The following is an 18,445-nucleotide window of genomic DNA, read 5'->3' as shown; positions in this document are numbered from 1 at the left end:
ATAATACTTCTAAATAAAACTGTTAAGAGAACTGTTTCCCATTTTCAGGTTGGCACAGGAGCAGGAGTTGGGTTCAATGTTAACATGGCCTTTACTGGTGGCCTTGATCCACCAATGGGAGACACAGAATACTTAACTGCTTTCAGGTAATATTGAAGTTTTCTTCTTACAATAATATTTTTCACCTAAATTGGGTTTCTTCTATCTTGTGCAGTCATGAACTTAATCATGAGTTAAGAAGTTCTGGATTTTCATCTAGTTGTGGTGCCACTTGGAATAGAGCTGAACTAAGCAAAGAGGATATTTCTGGCCACAAGAAGTGGGTCTGTGATGTGAGGGGATTGATGTACTCACTGCTTAGCTCTGACTGATGTATTATTGTATAATGTCTACTGATGTGAATGAGCTCTTTTTGGGATGAGTGCTTCTGTGCATAAATACACTTGGATGGGAAAAGGAATCCAAAATAATTTTCATGATTTGCCATGAGTTGAAGCTTCAGAGTGCAGCCGTCCCTAGGCTTAAGGCATCATTACTGTGATGTACATGACAGTGCATGACTTCTAGGCATGCTGGCATGCATTGCCTCCCCTACATGAGCTCTGCTTGTGACTATCACCCTTCCTCACTCCTGAGGGTGCCTTGCAAAGGAAAGCAGGCCTGTTTTAATGACCTTCTACCAAATAAGTGTTACACTCACTGGTGAATGGAGGTAAGCACTGTGGAGTTAACACATGATACCTGGGGACTGCGGGGAATTGTTTATCTGACCCTTATTTTCCTCCTCATGTCAGCATCATCATCAGAACTGTGTGAAGCAGAACATGCATTGAACATCTCTCTGCTCCAGGAACTATGGGGCAAAATGCTTTGATGGGTTGTTTGTACAACACTGGTGTTTTGGGGCCTTGCTGCAAGCCTGGGGTGTGATGCATTTGCTTCCCAGACCCACAGGAATGGGAAAATGAAAGTATTAAGTGGAAGCAGTGAAATAACACTGAGAAGGAGAAGGAATGTAATTCTCTGACCTGCCGGATTTATGGGCTTCATTTCTACTTGAGACTGTCCTGTTCTCCTCCTGTTCCCCCACATGCCTCAATGCCTCCCCAACTTGCATCTTAATATTACTAGTTGACGTGGTTTTCTGTCCTCAGACAAGATTCAGTGCACTTCTGGCAAACACCCTGCATAAATTCAGGGGGGACACATGATTGCCAAAACATGAGATGCAAATGGCAAGAAGCGGATGGAATATTGCCTTCCTGGGATAGCAGTGCATGTGTGAAATCTGGGAGCCTTATTTCTATCCTACATGGCACGTGTGTTCGTACTGCATTATACTGAGCAGAAAGAGCTTTTACCCTCCAACATGCCATTAAAAAGCCTTCAAAGAATGTATACAATTTAAAATAACATCTAGTCAAATAACTGTCATTTGTCTTGATGTTTTATTCCTGGTACAGGAAAGCAGCACTTTCCTCCAAAGTGGAAGTCTGTTTATCCCAGCAGTCAACAAGACTGATATCTGCATTATAAAGAGAACCTGTAGCTGGCAAATGAGTGACGTACTTGCTATTAAATATTAATTGAGTTTCAAGGCTCCTGGAAAATTGTTCAGAGCAGTCTGCAGCACAAGACCTTTGCCAGCCATTCCTTAATAGATGCTGGTGTCTTTTTGCCCAGAGACTGTGGCTATGTGAGAAGCAGATTTTGTACCTAATCCCAGTCCTCATTTTGGGTTCTGGGAAGTGCTTAGTGCATCCTCATAGGTAGCACCTCCCGTAGCCTGCCTCATGTGCACACCTTCAGTCAATAAGTTAAATTGGAAGCTTTTTTAATCTTCTGCCAAGATTGGTCATGATAATACATTATCAGGTGACCTTTTCAAATCTTAACCAGCTTCTTTGAAAAACATTTTTTTGCCTGAATCTTTCTATTGATTTTAATGTAAAATAATGCTTTGAAGTTTGCAATTTATAGTCCCCCGAGAGTTAGAAAGTGAAGGGAATGGGTCATATATCCTTTTTTTTCTTCTTTTCTTGCTCTAGCCCCTTGAGACAATGCATGCCTTCAAGGCAGCACCTTGTTATTCCACCCCATCGAATGCCACGTTGCATTTGCTGGGGATCAAACCTAAGATGAAGAAAAGATAAGAAAATTGGCCATAATGAACTCCAGAAGCAGCAGGCATTTTCACCATGAACTTGGAAACTCACAGTGGAGAACTGAACTTTAATTCAAACCAGTCCAAATGCCAAACTGTGAGGCTTTGAAGTCTGCAGAGGAATCAGTGGAAATCCTTTGAGCTAGGCAAAGATACTGATATACTTTTTCTCCTTTCTTTTTTTCATGCCTTAACTCTTCATGTGCTTGCCCGTTTTTAGGGACGAAACCCGTCTTTCTGTATAAAAACATTAAGACAAAGCAAGCATCACGTTTTCCATTTTTCCTTCTGTTTCAGGATAAGAAAAGCACGCTCTCTAATGAAATAATAACTGAGATAATTGTCTTTGCTAATTATTCTTCCGATGAATGAATAACTCCCAATGAAACTTAGCACTGAAGCGGAGCGCGGCTGTGCCTTGAGTTTTAGTGTTGTCTTCAGAGCTGAGTTCCCATATCAGCACTGCAGAAGGTTGGGGTGAAATCCCAGCTCCTGTGCTTAGGGGGAGCAGGGTGGGGTGCCTGATTCACCCGTGGGAGGGATTGGGGAGCTCGCTGTGAGCTTGGCACTCCTCCACACTGTCCTAACTGCAGCCCTCGGCAGCATTACATTATAATTTAGCTGACCATTTACTGCGCAAATGTTCCACGGCTGAAGTCACCACCGAAGTATGTGGGCAATACACATCTCACAGATTATGCAGAAATGTATTAAAGTCTAATGCGTAAAATGCAGGGCATATAATTTCAAAAGCCCCTAACTCATCAAAACGTTATTGGTATTCATTGCTGTTATTCCGTAGTTATAGAAACAAAACGATTGTAAAACTCCTTTTTTTTCTTTAACTGGAGTCTTTTGTTCCCTGCCTTGTTGTACAAGAAATAGTGGTTGCTCCTAGGAATTCCCATGGCATTTTCAATGGTTGTATGAAAGCATAGCGTGCAGGCCCTATTGGGAGAGCTGCCGGAGCAACGTGAAGGCCGTGCCTAGCTCCTTATTGCACAAGAACAGCAGTTCAGCAGTTACTGGTGAGATTAATTTGTGGTACATGCAGGAGTTCTCCTCTTAACATGATGTAAAAAACCTTTCCCTGATGATTCTAGGGAAGTGTCTTTTCATCTTAGTTTTACCTACAGTGGTCTCTCACATCATTGTAATTCCGCGTGGGGCTTGGTTTCACGTTGGTTTTATTTCAGACACCTGAAACAAAAGCAAAACAGAGGGCTGAGAGGTCCCTCCTTCTGCCTTGAGCAAGGTTGGGAGCCAGGTTGGTGGGGTGGAGTTCTGTCCATATAAAACATCCCAGAAGCAATGAACTGGGGGGGGGGGGGGGATCCTGGTGCTGTTTTGCATCCCAATTGTTGTTTCTGCCCTTGTAGATTTCATGCTCTCTGATGCCTGTTTTCATTGCCAGCAGCCCCTGAGCAGGGGATCACACCTGGTGTTGGATGGCCAGCAGTGGGAAGAGAGAGTTGGAGAAATCCTCTATAGATTTGCTTATTATTCTGCCTGTCATTTATTAAGCATTTAACCAGTGAATTGGCCAGTAGTAGACTAAGCATTATTCAGTCTTACAGAAAATGATGGAAAATTGTATTATTTTCTTTTCCCCCCAAAGTGTTTGCAGAACATTATCAGCAGTGTGTCTGCTTCTTAACTATCACCACCGTGATTTACTTCCAAACAGCAAGCACTGCTTTTTCCTCTCCTGAAATCTCTGCAGATTTCAGGCACTGCCTGTGTAGCGCCTGTGCTGCTAGAAGGTATCTGACCTGCTCACAGCCGAGCATCATGCCCTGCATTTCCCTTGGGTACACTGGGCATACACTATGCCACAGCCAACAAAATGCAGCTGAGGTTCTAGCATCTCTCACAGCATCATAGCCTTGGAAAAAGAAATCTGATGATTTTAGCAGTTCTGCTTCGGTTAGAAATTAAATAGCTCAGCAGTACTTCAAAGCTTAGGGGAAAAAAAAAGGGGGGGGGGGGGGAAGCCCTTTGCCACGTGCACTTGCTACAAAAGTGCTGCTTTAGTCCTTTGTCAGGGACGTGGTTTCCACTTAAGATGTCTGTGGGTTTCACTAAGCACACTTTGTCGACTGTAAAGCCATCAGCAGAAAAATGCACTGTTTTGTCTTCCTTACGTAATAATCTCCCCCGAGGACAGAAGTAAATGGCAATCGAGCCATTGGAGGAAGAACTTAAAATTCCTCTTTTCAGACACGGCCAGAGTTAAAAACTTTCTGAGCACAGAGGGGTCAAATGCTGCCCCAAAAAGCTCTGCAACTTGGAACCACCAGCAGAGAATATTTCTGTAGACTGCATAGATTGCTGTGTTTCTGTGCACAGTGTTGCAACCAGGAAGATGAGAAAAATGAAAGCTTGATGGACTGCGCGGTGTCTCAGCTCATCCACCCAACCTGTGGTGGTACATGGTATATGCTGGATACCAGTATCTCTGCCCACACCAGCTGATGCTCTGCATTGGAGATGACTTGCTGGGCTGACTAACAGAAAGCAGCTCATTGCATGGGAGATGCTAGCACTCTGTTAAAACTACGTTCTTCAGAGGGTGAAATGGTGTGAGCTCAGATTGGTGTTGGGGCAAGCAAAACTTTGTTTTCAGAGCATTCTGTAAGCACTGTCATCAATAAAGGCGCAGTTGTCATGCTTACAGCGATGTGTTCTGGTATATAAGTCTGTGTTTCAGAGTGCTAACCTTGCCAGAAAAGATTGTGTGTGTGTATCTCATGTTTATTCAGAAGCTCTGTTGCTTTGACATTTTTCATTGCTGTAATTTCAGTTCTGCTGCATTTGTGCTAGAGCTATTAAGTGAAAAAGCAATTCTTGCTCTCTGCAGAACTTTTCCTTTTTGCTTAGTTGGCATCTTGTGGGAAATGGGATGTTAGCAACCTCACGTGGGTTTTGAACAGAAACGATGTAGATTGAAGGGAGAAACCAGAGTGAAAATGCATCTTACTGAGAAACCACGGAGGTGGACCTCTTGTCTCATTGAAGTACAAGCCCTAGGAGGCAGTAATTTGCAGATGCCTTGCAGCTGTGCAGTGCCAGTGATAACCATTCAGTGCTGCCTGCTGCCTTTTGTTCCTCATTGGGCTGGTTGAGCAGCAAGTTCTTAGCCCCAAGTCTTGCAGGCAGCAGGCAGAGCAGTGCTCTCATGCATCTGGAAGTCCCCAGTCTTTCACTGAGGTCAATGAGAAGTGCAGCATCTAAGAAGAAGGAAACACTTTGCTATTGTGGAAAAGCAACATGAGGCTTTCTAAGGGGTTTATTCAAGATCCAAAATAAATAACATGTCTGCTGTTGTTTGATTTTGTTGCAGAACGGTCGTAATGCCCATTGCCAATGAGTTTGCCCCAGATGTTGTGCTGGTGTCATCTGGTTTTGACGCAGTGGAAGGCCATCCAACGCCTCTGGGAGGATATAACCTGTCTGCAAAATGTAAGTTGTGGATTAGGAAACAGCAAGTACTGAAATCGGTGGGAATTATTGTTGTCTTCGGGATTAACAGGCAAGGGTTGATCTGAAAGTAATGCCTCCTATTTTATGATGTTGGCCCAGGATGTCCTTGTCAGGTATTGGTATGGCAGTAGAAGTTGAACCTTCTCACCAGTATTCCATTACACTTTGTTGCTATATGACAGACGGCAGCAGAGGGGCCATTGTGACAGACTGGTGTCAGACACAAAGGTGTAGGTAAAGCAAAGATGTGTCATTGAATTCCTCTATGTGGGAAAAAGTGGCACCTATTGACATTCATTGACGCTTGCTGAACATCAGTGGAGACCAAACAACAGATGTGAGCATAGTGAGGCTTTGGATGGGGACTGTGACATGAAAGACAGGCCACGTTCTGGATGGCCATACACAGCTATCATGAAATGAGGACCGTCTCACTCAGATCAAACAGTGATCTGAAAGTTGAAAGAGTGTTTTGTAGCTGATAATTTGCTCTGTCAAATAGCGTTATTGTGCTCTTTGTATCTGTTGAAGTTTCCATGGAAATAAACAGGAGACATTACTCTCAGGACAACCTTCATATAATATTTCCAGGTTTTAGCTGTGAGGTTCAAACCTTCTGTTTCAGTGGCAAACTTTTTGGACTTTCTGTTGCATTCCATGTGTTTTGTTACTATATGGTGTGTATCTTAGTCTGCCTGAAGCCTTTGTTGTCTTGGAACAATTAACTGGGCCCATTTTGCTTTGTATCTTCATGTTTTGCATTGCATAGGAGGTGCACGCAGCTCAGGGCCAGCTTTTCTTTGCGGTTCTGGGTTCCTTTTTTGCTGTGCTGTTTGGATCAACCAAGTTTTTCTTGCAAAAGCAGAAGGATATTCCTTAAGAGTTTGTTTCAGTCAGGAAGCTTGCCCTGCATGGTAAACTTCAGATCTTCGTAAGGTAGCTGAGCCTATAAACTTTATACAAGAATAAAGGGGAAAAGATTTACAAGAGAAGTTATTTAAGATATCCAGAAACACTTTGTAATGGAAAGGTCTTGTTTACCTGCGTGTTGCATTTCCCATGCTTTGCTACTCTCCCAGAATAGGAGTCTGGGTACCACGTTACAGGCTCAGCCACAAATCTTTTATCTCACTGTTAATTTGCTAATTTGCAAAGGCACTTACAGGAGTTACGAGACACTGCAAAATAAAAGCAGGGAGCGTGGATGAAGGGTAGAAATGTGCTGTGTTCCCTTTTGTTTGGGTTTTTTTATTCTTATTTTTGAGGGGGCAGGGTTGGTTTGAGGACACGTTTTTTAAATCCTCGCAGCTTGGTTCTGTTTTGTTTAAAGGGCAGAAATGTATTGTGTGTCATATGATCAAAGTCCCGGTGCCTCAGGAATTTTTACAGCATATTATATACGGGAAGAAACGTCTGTCAGAGAACAGTTGTCAAATATATCTGGGGCTCTGTGGTGCCATGATCAGAACAGAGAGCACCAGCAGCAATTTCATCAGTTCCCCTTGCCTTCCTCCCCCCCCCCTCCTGCACAACTCCTCTGACTTTGCCTTTTCCTTCTCTCACACAGCAGGGCGAAGGCAGCCTCCTTCTGTCCTCTTCCTCCTCCCCTTCCCTGCGTGGCCTCTGCTACCACCCCAAGCCTGTGGCCTGCTGGGGGGCTGCTGGGGAGCTGTGTTGCCCCTCGGTGCCTGGAATAACCTCCATTAAGATGCTTGCTGTGGCCCAGGGGTTGTGGATCCATCCCGCACTGCTCCAGCAGGGAAGCGTGGCTGGAATACTGAAACAAGCATATGAAAATCAAACCTGGCTTATATTATGCGTTTAGTCCGCTCAGATCCCTTGTGGTTTTTTAATATGATGTAATTCCTTTTTATAACTCTTTGATCCTTCGCCAGGAGCCTGATTCCAGCAACAACCTCTGCCCTTCTCTCGCATTTCCTCTTTTCCCCTTGCAGGCTTTGGGTACCTGACGAAGCAGCTGATGGGCCTGGCTGGAGGCCGCGTCGTCCTGGCCCTTGAAGGAGGCCACGACCTGACTGCCATTTGCGATGCCTCAGAAGCATGTGTTTCTGCTTTGCTGGGAAACGAGGTACAGAGAACTAAAAATCCTGCCATGGCCTCCTGGTGGCACGTGCTCGGGGGTACCTTCCAGGTGCCACAGCCTCTGTCCCTTCATCCTGTGGAATTTCCACTTGTGGCATCGAATATGGGCTTCTCATTCTCCAGAACAGGCAATGTGCCACGTCTTCATCCATGCAGTTTGCACTGTGCTCCTAAGAAAGTCACTAATTAGTTTCATTTACTTCTATAGTTACTGTCCACACTTTCCCCCTCTTTTTGCAGTCCCCTGCTAAGTGGTTCAGTATATCTGCTCTATTGCGCAGCATGCTTGATGCTGCTTTCTTTTCTATTTTTTGCTCAACATTTTATTTCCTACCTTCTGCTCATTGCTGTATTGAAAGAACTGTTAAAGAAATTGGCTAGAAAAGCCAGGGTGTTTGATTGCAAGATAAGAAAAAGGCAGAGAAGTACACAAAGGAAGTCTAGTTACTGGTTTCTGGAAAAGTTGGGATATTTTCCTATGAAGGAAGATTCTTTGTCTTCTCTGCCTCTTCTTTCTGTGGTGGGATTAAAGAAAAAATGATTCAGACTTCTCTCAGCCATCCACTTGATACAGCCAGCCTTTAGCATCTACTGTAGCGGACACCATCTCTTCCAGCTTGACTAATAATTGAAAGGATCCCAACGGTGGCATTTGATGTGTTTTGGGCTCAAGGTGTTTCAGGCTCATTCACTACAGAAATACTGCAGCAAGTACAGCAATCAGCTGCCAACAGTAAAACCTCAGATTGGGGACCTTGTGCATTTGCTGTGTCTCTGCCTCTACATATACTGATGTTCAAGAAGCATATTTATAGTTCATGGGTTGTGAGTTTGAACAAAGTATTTGGGTCAGGCCTCTTTCTTTTTTGTGCACGTTCTTTGCACAGAGGACAACCACAGTCATCCTAATGGCTGACCATTGCACTGGTACAGTAGACTGCAAAAGTGCCTCGCATCGGTTTTCTACCTAGGAAGATAGTACTTTTCTCAGAGAAGCACAAGCTTACTTAACTGGAGCCATGGACTCAGTCCCTGTTTGTTATCTGCTGCGGTTGTCCTGCTATGGGTGGGACTCTGGACCTGCTCAAAGCTATTGTTGAGGGTTGATGACACACATAATAACAGCGGCACAAGGCTTGTCCTTTGGCTGCTTATGCCCGAGAAGTTCATCTTAGTGTCAGAGAAGGTGGCTTGGGTAGTGTGTTTCCATTTTTTTTAGTCTACCTTTTTAATTTGCCTTCAGTACCCTGTGCTAATGAGCAAGTTTCAGAAGACTGCAGTAGATGGACACGAGGAGGCTGCTGAGGTGACCTGTTGGTAGAATAGACCTGGTAGAAAATACCAGGCTTGCTATGACCCAGTTCAGGTCAGTGATGACTGGCCTTTCTTTGGTCAGGGAAGCTGGAGCAGGGAGGCACAAATTGCCTGAGTTCCCTGACTGCCAGCCTTTTGAAGGAGTGCTTTGTCTCTCAGTATCCAAACTCTTTGTGAAGGATGACAGTGCCTGAGGAAGCCTCACCAATCAGTCCAATACATCATCAGTGAAACAGCTGGGATTCATAAAAAGCGTCTGCTTCAGTCATCCAGCATCCCACCTCCAAGCTTCCAGAGAGTATCCATTCCTTGCGCTTGACCAGATGGCTCTGATAAGACACTCAGCGTGGGTAACCTGTCCAGCACACCAACCCTTGGGACAGAGGAAACCTCAGGAGCCAGCAAGCAAAGCAAAAGCAGAGTTGATGTATCAGCACCTATGTCTCTTCACCTGGCAGTGCTGGCACTGTTGTCAGCACAGACAATCCCATCAGCTCCACACAAATAAGGACACAGACAGCTCTAATGGCAGGATGCACTTTGAAGGAGAAGCTGAGGAAATAACATGTGAAAGATGTCATTCCTCTCACTTAGTGTAGCTTCGCAGTGCAGGCGGGTGGCTGCAGTGTGGGGTGAGGATCTGTGTGCAGTAAAGGAGTGCTTGATCCCAGCCACAAACGTGTTTGGGAGCGCGTAGCTCTGGGAGATCTTAGCATTCACCATGGCTTGGCTGTTGTCAACTGGCTGAGTGTTTCCATTTAGCAGAGGGACTATTGATCCTTAAAGGTAAAAAAAAAATAAATAATGATAATAAAAAAAACTTTGTTTTTTTAATCACTGCATCAGGACAGCTATAAAAAGCTTTTAAATATTTAAAGATGGAGCTATTCTCACTTTTCCTAGGTGGGCTGTAAGGCTGCGCAGATATCATGATAATGTTCCCTTACCCGCACATCAAAAAGCAGGAAACACTCGTTTTATCAAGGTCTTTTATAAAGCCTTTTTAATGCAAGAAAGTTGGAGGGAACTGCTGTTGCTTTGTCCCGCGGCCCTTTGATGGGGTTTGATATACAGTGTGCGAGGCAGCTCTGCATGCGTGCACATGGACAGCCAGCTGCGGCCGGCGACGGGTGCGGGGAAGTGTGTTTGCTGCAGAGAGCTGGTTGTGTTACGTGAGGAAATGGTAGGAAATGAGGGGAGCAGTGCCAGTCTACACAGCGTCTGCCTTCACCGGCGGAGATCAAAACTCCTGCTTTGGAAAAGCGTTATGCAGAGGCAAGAGCCGGCGTGTTCCCAACTGCCCAGGAAATTAAAACGGAGCTTGAGCTTTGCAGCACATTATTTGAATGTCAAATGAGTTAAGAGCTGTGCGAGGTGGCTTGAGAATGTTTGAGTTGCTTCGGTTACAAATTCAGTTGTTGGTAACTGGCGTGACTGCAGCTGAATGCAGGGGAGATCACTTAGAGGTAATTATGCCAGTTAAGAAGTGTTGCCAGCACTGTGCCCCAAGCAGTGCCTGTGCAATGGGAGCTGCTGGTGGCAGGGGCAGAGCCAGAGGGACATGCTACAAGATGTGCTCAGCAGCACTCACAGCTCTGCAAAGCCATTTTTCATGCACAAGTAGCAGAGATGTGTCCAGCGTCAGACTCTGGATATCCTGAACATACAGGGAGGTGATAATAAGCAGTTGTTTAAAAACGTTGCCTAATGCCCAGAGGTATTTTCTTCCTTTTCCGAGTGAGCGATGAGTGAGGCTGTTGTCTGTGAGTGTTATTTCAGGAGGAGGACTGCACAGTGGAAATGATTCATCTGTGGAATAGCACACAGCTAAGCTGCCTGGTGTTGTGTGCTTTATGTCAGCCTTAACCAAAAAGCACTGGGAAGCTCTTACTGAAGATTTGTCCAGGAATAGAGTTTGCCTTCACTTAATATCATACAGAAGCTGGCCTTGGCCAGAATTATTTTTAGAGTAAAGAATTTATTAGAAGCACAATCCGTAATTATTAAATCTGCAGCGGAGCAATTTCTAGGCCTGATGGAGCACCTATCAAATGGCTGCCATCTGGTCGCGAGAGCAGATCTCTTGGCCGGAGCTTGTCTTGGCTTTGGGCAGAAGTTGCAGTTAAACTTTGCCACAGTTTTTATTAACTACTAAAGTGTGACTGCTTCTTTGTTGAGGAGGATCCTCGGGTGAGCATAGGGCGTATTTTCAGACACAGCTGCGAGCGTTTCTTGTTTTGGATACCCGGCTTTGTGACGAATGTGTGTTCCTTGTGGAGAACCAGGGGAGGAAAAAAAAGAAGGGGAAAAAAAGAAAAGGGTTTGGGGAGAATCGACTCAGCTGAAGTTTATTTCTTGAGTACTGAGTTGGGAGATGTCTTGAGCTGCAGCTGTCAGCCACATATGTGAGCCAAGCAAAGCTGCCCTACTGGACATCTTCACCTACCAGACGTCTTTGCTCTGCCAGTGAAATTCGGTGCTCTACACAACATCACCCAGTCTCCTTCCCTTGGAAGATCCTTTTTAAAGTTTCCAATTATTTATATTCTTTTCTTTTTAATATAAATTGATATATCCGGACTGCGGATCTGGCTTCTTTCCTGCGTGGGGAGGAAGCCCCAGCTCCTGCCTGCTGTTGGAACCATGCCTGCACAGTGTTAAAATGCTGCTGCTCTTTGCAAAGGATGGCAGGAGCCACATGGATGTATCTTAGGATATTCTTCAGCAATTTAGAGGGAGAAAAAAAAATATCTAGTAATAGCCTGTGTTGTTTGGGCTTTTTTGTTGCTTCTTGGCCAATGGGAATCAAGATATGCATCATACCAACAATACAAGGTTTAATAAGTTCATGAAGGGCATAAAGGACAGTTCAGCTTTTCAGAAGACAAACCTCTTCACATTAGAGAAAGCAACCCAAGTGTGAAAACCAGCTGTCAGTAAATGCACAGAGTCAGTTTAGATTAATTAAAAAGCTTCCCTTTTTATTTCTTAGGAGAAAAGAAAGAAGTGTAGTCATTGTTGTATTTTTCAGTTGCTTTTATTTTCCTTCCACATTATTAGTAGTGAAAACTTTGCAAAAGGCAGTTGGGAGCGCTAGTCTTACGAAGACATGGTGTAAAAACAGACAGCAGCACTTGTCTTATTTTTCTGCTCTCTGCAAACAGTCTCCATCCACTGCTGAAGCATTTTATGCTTGTGGAGGAGTGTTGGGACGGGGGAGGCTGCATGGAATATCTCAAGAGCACTTAGGGAGTCTGTCTATTTTGGATATTTAACTAAAGGCAGATAATAGGAATCAGGGGAATGGGGTGGAGGCTTGATGCAGCAGAGCTGTTTGCTAAATCATGCCTAATGCCTGTTCTCTAGTTTGAGATAACGTTTCTTTATTCTTCCTCTCTCTCTCCAGCTTGACCCTCTTCCAGAAAAGGTTCTCCAGCAGAGAGCAAATGCTAATGCAGTGCATTCAATGGAGAAAGTGATTGAGATACACAGTGAGTATAGCCCTTTCACCCAGCTGGTTCCCTGTTGGGCTGCCCTGTGAAGGTAGCCATCCTTCATACCTTCATAGTCCTGGCAGCTCCATGTTCAACCTTAGGCTGCTGCCCTCACCCTACTTTGTGGATTGTCACTGCATTGTAAACTGGATATAGGCAGAGACCAACTGGTCTTGCTGTACACACAGTAATGTATCGAGTGATGCACAGAGGAGAGTTGATTCAGGGAGGTGGTTTGCCTCTTGAGAGAGGGCTGTATCAGTGCTCTTGTCTGCAGAGCCTGCTGCTTGGCTGGCACAAGTTGAAGCTGTTAAGTGCAGCAGTTTGTGTTTGGGAAGCTGAAGCAAGCTGGGAGGCATCCTGGTCATTGAGCAGGTTGTTCTGGTCTCACTGGGGGAATTAGGATTAAAGCCAGTGCAGTAAAACCCTTAAAACCACCATAGAGGACAGACTGTCCTACACTCCAGTGTGAGTGCTTCTATCTTCAGAAGCAACTCAAGTATCTCTGACTAACACGAGTCTCATCATGTATTGTAGCATTCATTAGTGAAGAATGGATAGGGATGAAAGAAGGTAGCATGAAGCTGCTAATATTGTGGGTTTATTTAGTTGAGATTAAAATCACTGTGGTTAAAGGTTTCCTGGGGACATTCTTGAGGAATGGAGTGAAAAGAGTCTGAATAACATGGGAATCCCACTGTGCTAGGTCTTGACATCTTCCCACTTCAAACAATTGTGGTGTCATACTGGAGGGAGGCTAGTCTCCTCTTTATAGGAATAAAGTAGAGTTTTTAAAAGGCCAAATGATTTCCCCTCCTCAGAAATGCCTGGTAACATTAGAAATCTCAGTTCATTTCCAGCAGCCACTCTGATGACTTGAATGCTCAGCAGCGATGTGACACCTTGAGTCAACTAGTGACTTTCTGTCTTTTTTCCATTAAACAGAGCAAAGCAAATCAGAAAAGGGGTTTTAAGTAGGACCATTGGGTCACCTTTCTTCCGTAGCCAAAGGAGAAGAGCTTCTTTCATTGCAAGCCAGTGATTCAGCCCTGATTTGACATCCTAGTTGTCTTTGGGGGAGAGAACTGGTTCTTTTTCTTTTTTTTTTTTTTTTTTGGTAGATGCTTTATTAAAACATGTTTTCCCCTGCAAAACATCTCTCAGCCCGGGAGAGCTGTTGTATCTCCATTCTTCCTGTGTGATTCCAGCTGTGGAAATCTGTTACTTAAGCCTCCCTCCTCCATTTTTAGTTCTTTTTTATGAACAAAGGTTTTACCCCTTATAAGCAGGGAATACCTTGGTTGTCCCACTGCACTGAAATATGTCCTGCTAATTGTATGCTTGCGTACATAACAAAACAAGTCAAACATTTATTCAAAACATAGCTCTTCAAGACACAGCAGAATTGCAGCAGCACCATTTATTAATATATGGCAAGAAGTAAGAGCTTTGGCAGTCCTTTTGATATTGTGTAGAAAGTAGGTTGGATTTTTCTGCATAGAGAACAGTGCAGACTCTCTCACGGCAGCCTACTTGACCATAAGGGTCAGTAACAATCTCCTTTTCTATCAGAGCTCATGACAGAGAGCTGTGTGCAGGAGAGAGGAGCCTGTCTCACCACTTACCCTGAGCCTGGAAGGCTCCAAGGGGTTTCCTTTGGCTTGTGCCCCCAGAATTTCCCTCCACACCCATGGGCCTCAAGGCAAGCCTGGAAAGTGACAGCAAGCGTGGCTTAAGATTGTGTTTTGCATAAGCATGACTTGTCCTCTGCAGTTGGTTCTCGGCTATCTAATTATTGGGCATAGGAAGGCTGGTTGAACAGAGCTCCTAGCAGCCTGACCTAGTGGATGGCAGCCCTGCCCACAGCAGGAGGTTGGAATAGGATGATCTTTAATGTCCTGCCCAACCCAGGTATTCTGTGATTCTGTGAACATGTTGCTTGAGCCATCCTGATGCAGGTGCCCTAACTGCTACTTTTCTCACCTCACCCCAGGCAAGTATTGGCATTCACTCCAGCGCTACGCCTCGACCGTGGGCTACTCCCTGATTGAAGCACAGAAGTGTGAGAATGAAGAGGCCGAGACAGTGACAGCCATGGCTTCTCTGTCAGTCGGCGTGAAGCCAGCTGAGAAGCGGTGAGTTGCTTTTGTGGTCACGGGTGGCTTTGGGTTATCCTGCTGGGTTAATCCTCACCTTTTACCCATTGCACGTGCATTCACCCATCTCCTTCCTTTTATGCATTCTCTAAAGACATCTTTAGAGTCTTTAGATATAAAGTTCACTTACACGAGCCCCAGAAGTTACCTTAGTGTTGTGACTGCATTGCCTGATCCCTCTGTTCAAGTCAGAGCAGAATGTGGTTTTAGACCATGAGAGGAAATAGATTTTGCTGCAAAAAATTTTGTAGGTGCACAACTGAAAACACGTTGTCTGAAAAACCCCTCTTTGGAGACAAGTTTTAATTCTAGGTGAGCCAGGTGAGCAACATTTCCCTGTAGGGAAGGTGATAGGAACATAAGGTGTGAGATTTAGCACCACAAATTATCCAGCTCTCATGCTCAACCATCTTTTCTCTCCTCCTTCTTCCCTTCCTGCCTGGCTGTGAAATTGCTCAGACCTGATGATGAACCCATGGAAGAGGAACCTCCCCTGTAGCATTTATCTTCAAGCTGGAGTTCTCCTGTTTGTTCGTCTTTGTCTTGAAGCTCTGCCAAGAAGCTTTCTCTTGTTACTCCTGCGTCCTGTCATGGTTTTTTCCAGAATACAGAAGGACAACCAGGTGTAAAGCAAAGCAACCGAAAAATCTCTCCATATCTATATGCGTCTACAGTATATATTTGCTGAAAATGAAAAATGCTGGTGAAGAGCAGTAAAGGACTGACAACGCTGGGCACTCTTCCTCTGGTCCTCACCGGGAGTGGAAAGGGGAACGACGCCCATGAAGTCTTTGGCAGAGTTGCCAAAAAAATCAAAAGATTCAACAACACACGTGAGAATAAAACAAACAAACCTTAACGTGAAACTGGTGCTTACAATTTGATTACCCACAATTCAGCAATCTCCGCTTGAACCACTTTGACCCATCTTGTAGTTCCATTTCTTGGATTTTTTAAATGGCTCTTGCCTGCCTGTGAGTCAACGACACTCTTGTTGAAACCAGAACAATGTGAGGTGGTGTATTTTTAATGGGGAGGGACAGGGAAAGAGGACTAGTCGTACATCGAAAGGAAAGGGAGAGAAAGAGGGGGGGGAAACATGACAAAGGAAACGGTAGCCCAGATGGAGTCGGCTTTATTGTCTCCAAAGCCATCTGAAGATGAGTTTGTGCCTTTTTTTTTTTAATGGATGGATACGGTGCAGCTGGATTTTTGAAGTTTGAGGAACAATGCCTTAAGTAAAACAAACAAACAAACAAAAAACACACACAAAAAGAAAACGCAGCAGTTCGTGAGTATTTTTCCTCTGGTTGGAAAGCCAAGAACTGCCATCAGGATGGAAGACTTTTTGGCTTGTGCTGGCATGGTAGTGGGAAGCAGGCATCAGCTGAACAGAGCGTCTCCAACAACTGTCTACAAGTTTGGATTTGTTTTGTTTTCTTTCATTGCTGTTTCAAAAAGAAAAGAAAAGAAAAAAAAAAAAAAGAAAAAAATTAAGGTAGTTGCCAAGAAAGTGGCAAATACTGTTGGGTCTTTGAAATTCAACCGTTTTTAAAATCAAATGTTTTCTCTCTTCTACATTATCTCGTAATTGAACTTATCGATTTGGTTGTTGAAGCATGTATTAGACACAAAATGCAGGTTTAAGACTGGAATGCTTTTTATTAAAAGCAACTAGCATGAGATATTGCTTAAATTGTTAGGTATAAATATATATATGTGTATAATGTATATTCCAAATGTATTCCAAGCTTAGAAACCGGATTCCTATGAATTATTGATAAAATATTTATAATGCATTTATAGAAAAAAAAATATATGTAATAAATGCATACTATTAACAGTAGCCATTGAAAGTTCCCTAGGGACAGATTTGTGAATTGGAAAGTCGAGGTGCTTTTGGAAAAGGATCCAGGTTGAAACTTGAGGACTTTGAGAGGACAGGTTGGAAGGTTTTCAGATTGCCAACACGTTTGCCACTGGGCAACTACCCTAAACGTTTGTATTTTAATTTCAGGTTTTTAGTTACCATCCTTTTCTTAAAAAACAAAACAAAACACACACACCAAAAAAAAACAAAAAACAAAAAAAAAAAAAAGAAAGAAAAAAAATGAGTTTTTTTATAGCAAAGACTACGAATTTGCTGTTGATTTTTTATATCGATATTTCACAAAGCCCTACAAAAGCCTTGTTTGTGTGAATCTGACATTTGTTTTCTACTTGGCAGGTTTTGTTTCCGAACGGCAATAGTGTCTAAGCCTTCCTCCCCCCATTTTTTTCTTGCATGTACATTATTTTCCTTTCTTTTTCTTTCTTTCTTCCCTTTCACCCCCCACCCCCCCTTCCCTTTAAGTCTTTTGTACAGTGAGCAGCTTTCTGCAGGCATAAGGAATTGTTGCAGATTGTCAGAGTTTATTTTTGGAAAGCGTGCGTTTACCGAGGAGGAGGGAATGCAATGAGCTCTTTTGTATCATACCGCCGACTGTATATTTCCTCAGTTCTCTTATAGTAGCTCTGTAAAGAAAAATAAGGAGTTTTTCTTACCTTCAACATAGTAGTATTACAATGGGTGACGTATTTATCCTCCCATCTGGATTGTAGTGAGGATTCCACACGGCTTTAGTCGCTGTCATATGGAAAGCTTGTCAGATGCCGGTGGGACAGCTGGCATCTTCTCTCTCATGCACACAGACACGCACACACACACACCCCCCACGTTACTCTTCCTCTCTCCTCTTCTTTCCAAAGAAGTTGCAACTCGAGCTGCCTGAAGAACTGTTTCCTGAATGATTTCTCTAAGCGGAGCTGGAACACAGCCCCGGGAGCAGCCCCTCATCCCTGGCTCAAGGAAGAGGCGAGCAGCTTATAGGAGACCAGGCTGGCGAGTGTACCTTCTTGCAGCAGCGTAGGATAGCACAGATCCCTCATCCGAACAACCAAGGGTAGATTTTTTCTTTTATTCTGTTCTTAGGAGAACCAACGGGGTCGTTTCTAGTAACTTCTTTTCCAGTTCTTGAAGGGGCTGTTTTCATTCCATTCAAGACTTGCTTGTGGAAGGAATTTGAAGCATACCATACGTGTGAGCAAATGCAAGAGGCTTTTGTTTTGTTGGTTTTGGTTTTTTTTAGTTTCTCAGTTTATAATGCAAATTGACAAACCAGACACTACTGTATTTGAGTTTTGCAGACCCAAGTACGTTTTTTAAGTCACAAATAGCTTTGGTCACTGGGCCCATCCTCGGCACGTTCTGCACGCAGCCTCCCCGTGTCGACGCACGGTGTGCCTACAGGCGCTATTTGTTTTCCAATGAGCACATTGCTGCTGTGATCTAAAAGTCAGCCTGGCCGCAGGATCTGGTGACTGACTTTCCATTTTTCCTTTGGCCGTTTCTGAGCTGTGGGCAGTGACCATGTTTACATGAGCATTTCTGTTGTCAGATCTTCCTGGTGGTTTTGTATTTCCACTCTTGGTTGGGGCAAACCTTTTCGCGCTCCCGAAGGCTGGCCGTGCCAGGTTGGTTTCTTATAAAAACGGCCTCCCCGTGGCTTTCGGGATGCCACGTCCGTTTCTTGCCATCATTTCTCTAAGCCTGCCCAAGGAGAGAAGGGCTTCCTGAGGCTCCGGAGCTCATCTCCTCCCTATCCCAGCCTAGGTGGATCCACTTCCAAGCTGTGCCCATGCCCCAGGACAGCTCTGGGCAGCGCAGTGGAGGAGGAGCCCTTGTTTTGAGG

General features: G+C 44.2%; 1 protein-coding gene and 1 long non-coding RNA gene across 27 annotated transcripts in view; one reads left to right on the top strand and one right to left on the bottom strand.

Annotated features, from left to right (window-relative positions):
* HDAC4 (histone deacetylase 4) overlaps window positions 1–15,977 on the top strand; it is a 182,875-nt gene extending 166,898 nt beyond the window's left edge. For all 26 annotated transcript variants that reach the window (XM_085553661.1, XM_085553651.1, XM_085553659.1 and 23 more), the window contains 6 exons: window positions 49–146; window positions 5,508–5,626; window positions 7,603–7,736; window positions 12,471–12,555; window positions 14,552–14,693; window positions 15,174–15,977. In XM_085553661.1, coding sequence (XP_085409787.1) covers window positions 49–146; window positions 5,508–5,626; window positions 7,603–7,736; window positions 12,471–12,555; window positions 14,552–14,693; window positions 15,174–15,213 — 618 coding nt within the window. In that variant the 3' untranslated portion in view covers window positions 15,214–15,977. The remainder of the gene's footprint in view (window positions 1–48; window positions 147–5,507; window positions 5,627–7,602; window positions 7,737–12,470; window positions 12,556–14,551; window positions 14,694–15,173) is intronic.
* On the bottom strand, window positions 15,833–17,749 carry LOC146760161 (uncharacterized). The gene is made up of 2 exons (XR_014948435.1): window positions 17,259–17,749; window positions 15,833–16,162 (listed from the first exon to the last, which is right to left on the bottom strand). It is a non-coding gene; the product is annotated as an uncharacterized LOC146760161 (long non-coding RNA).
* Window positions 17,750–18,445: the final 696 nt, after the last annotated feature.

Source organism: Coturnix japonica, chromosome 7, assembly GCF_054131305.1.
Source record: "Coturnix japonica strain WE chromosome 7, WE-NBRP24, whole genome shotgun sequence".
Taxonomy (NCBI): domain Eukaryota; kingdom Metazoa; phylum Chordata; class Aves; order Galliformes; family Phasianidae; genus Coturnix; species Coturnix japonica.
The sequence above is the reverse complement of the archived record's forward strand: the minus strand, read 5'-3'. Positions and strand labels throughout refer to the sequence as shown.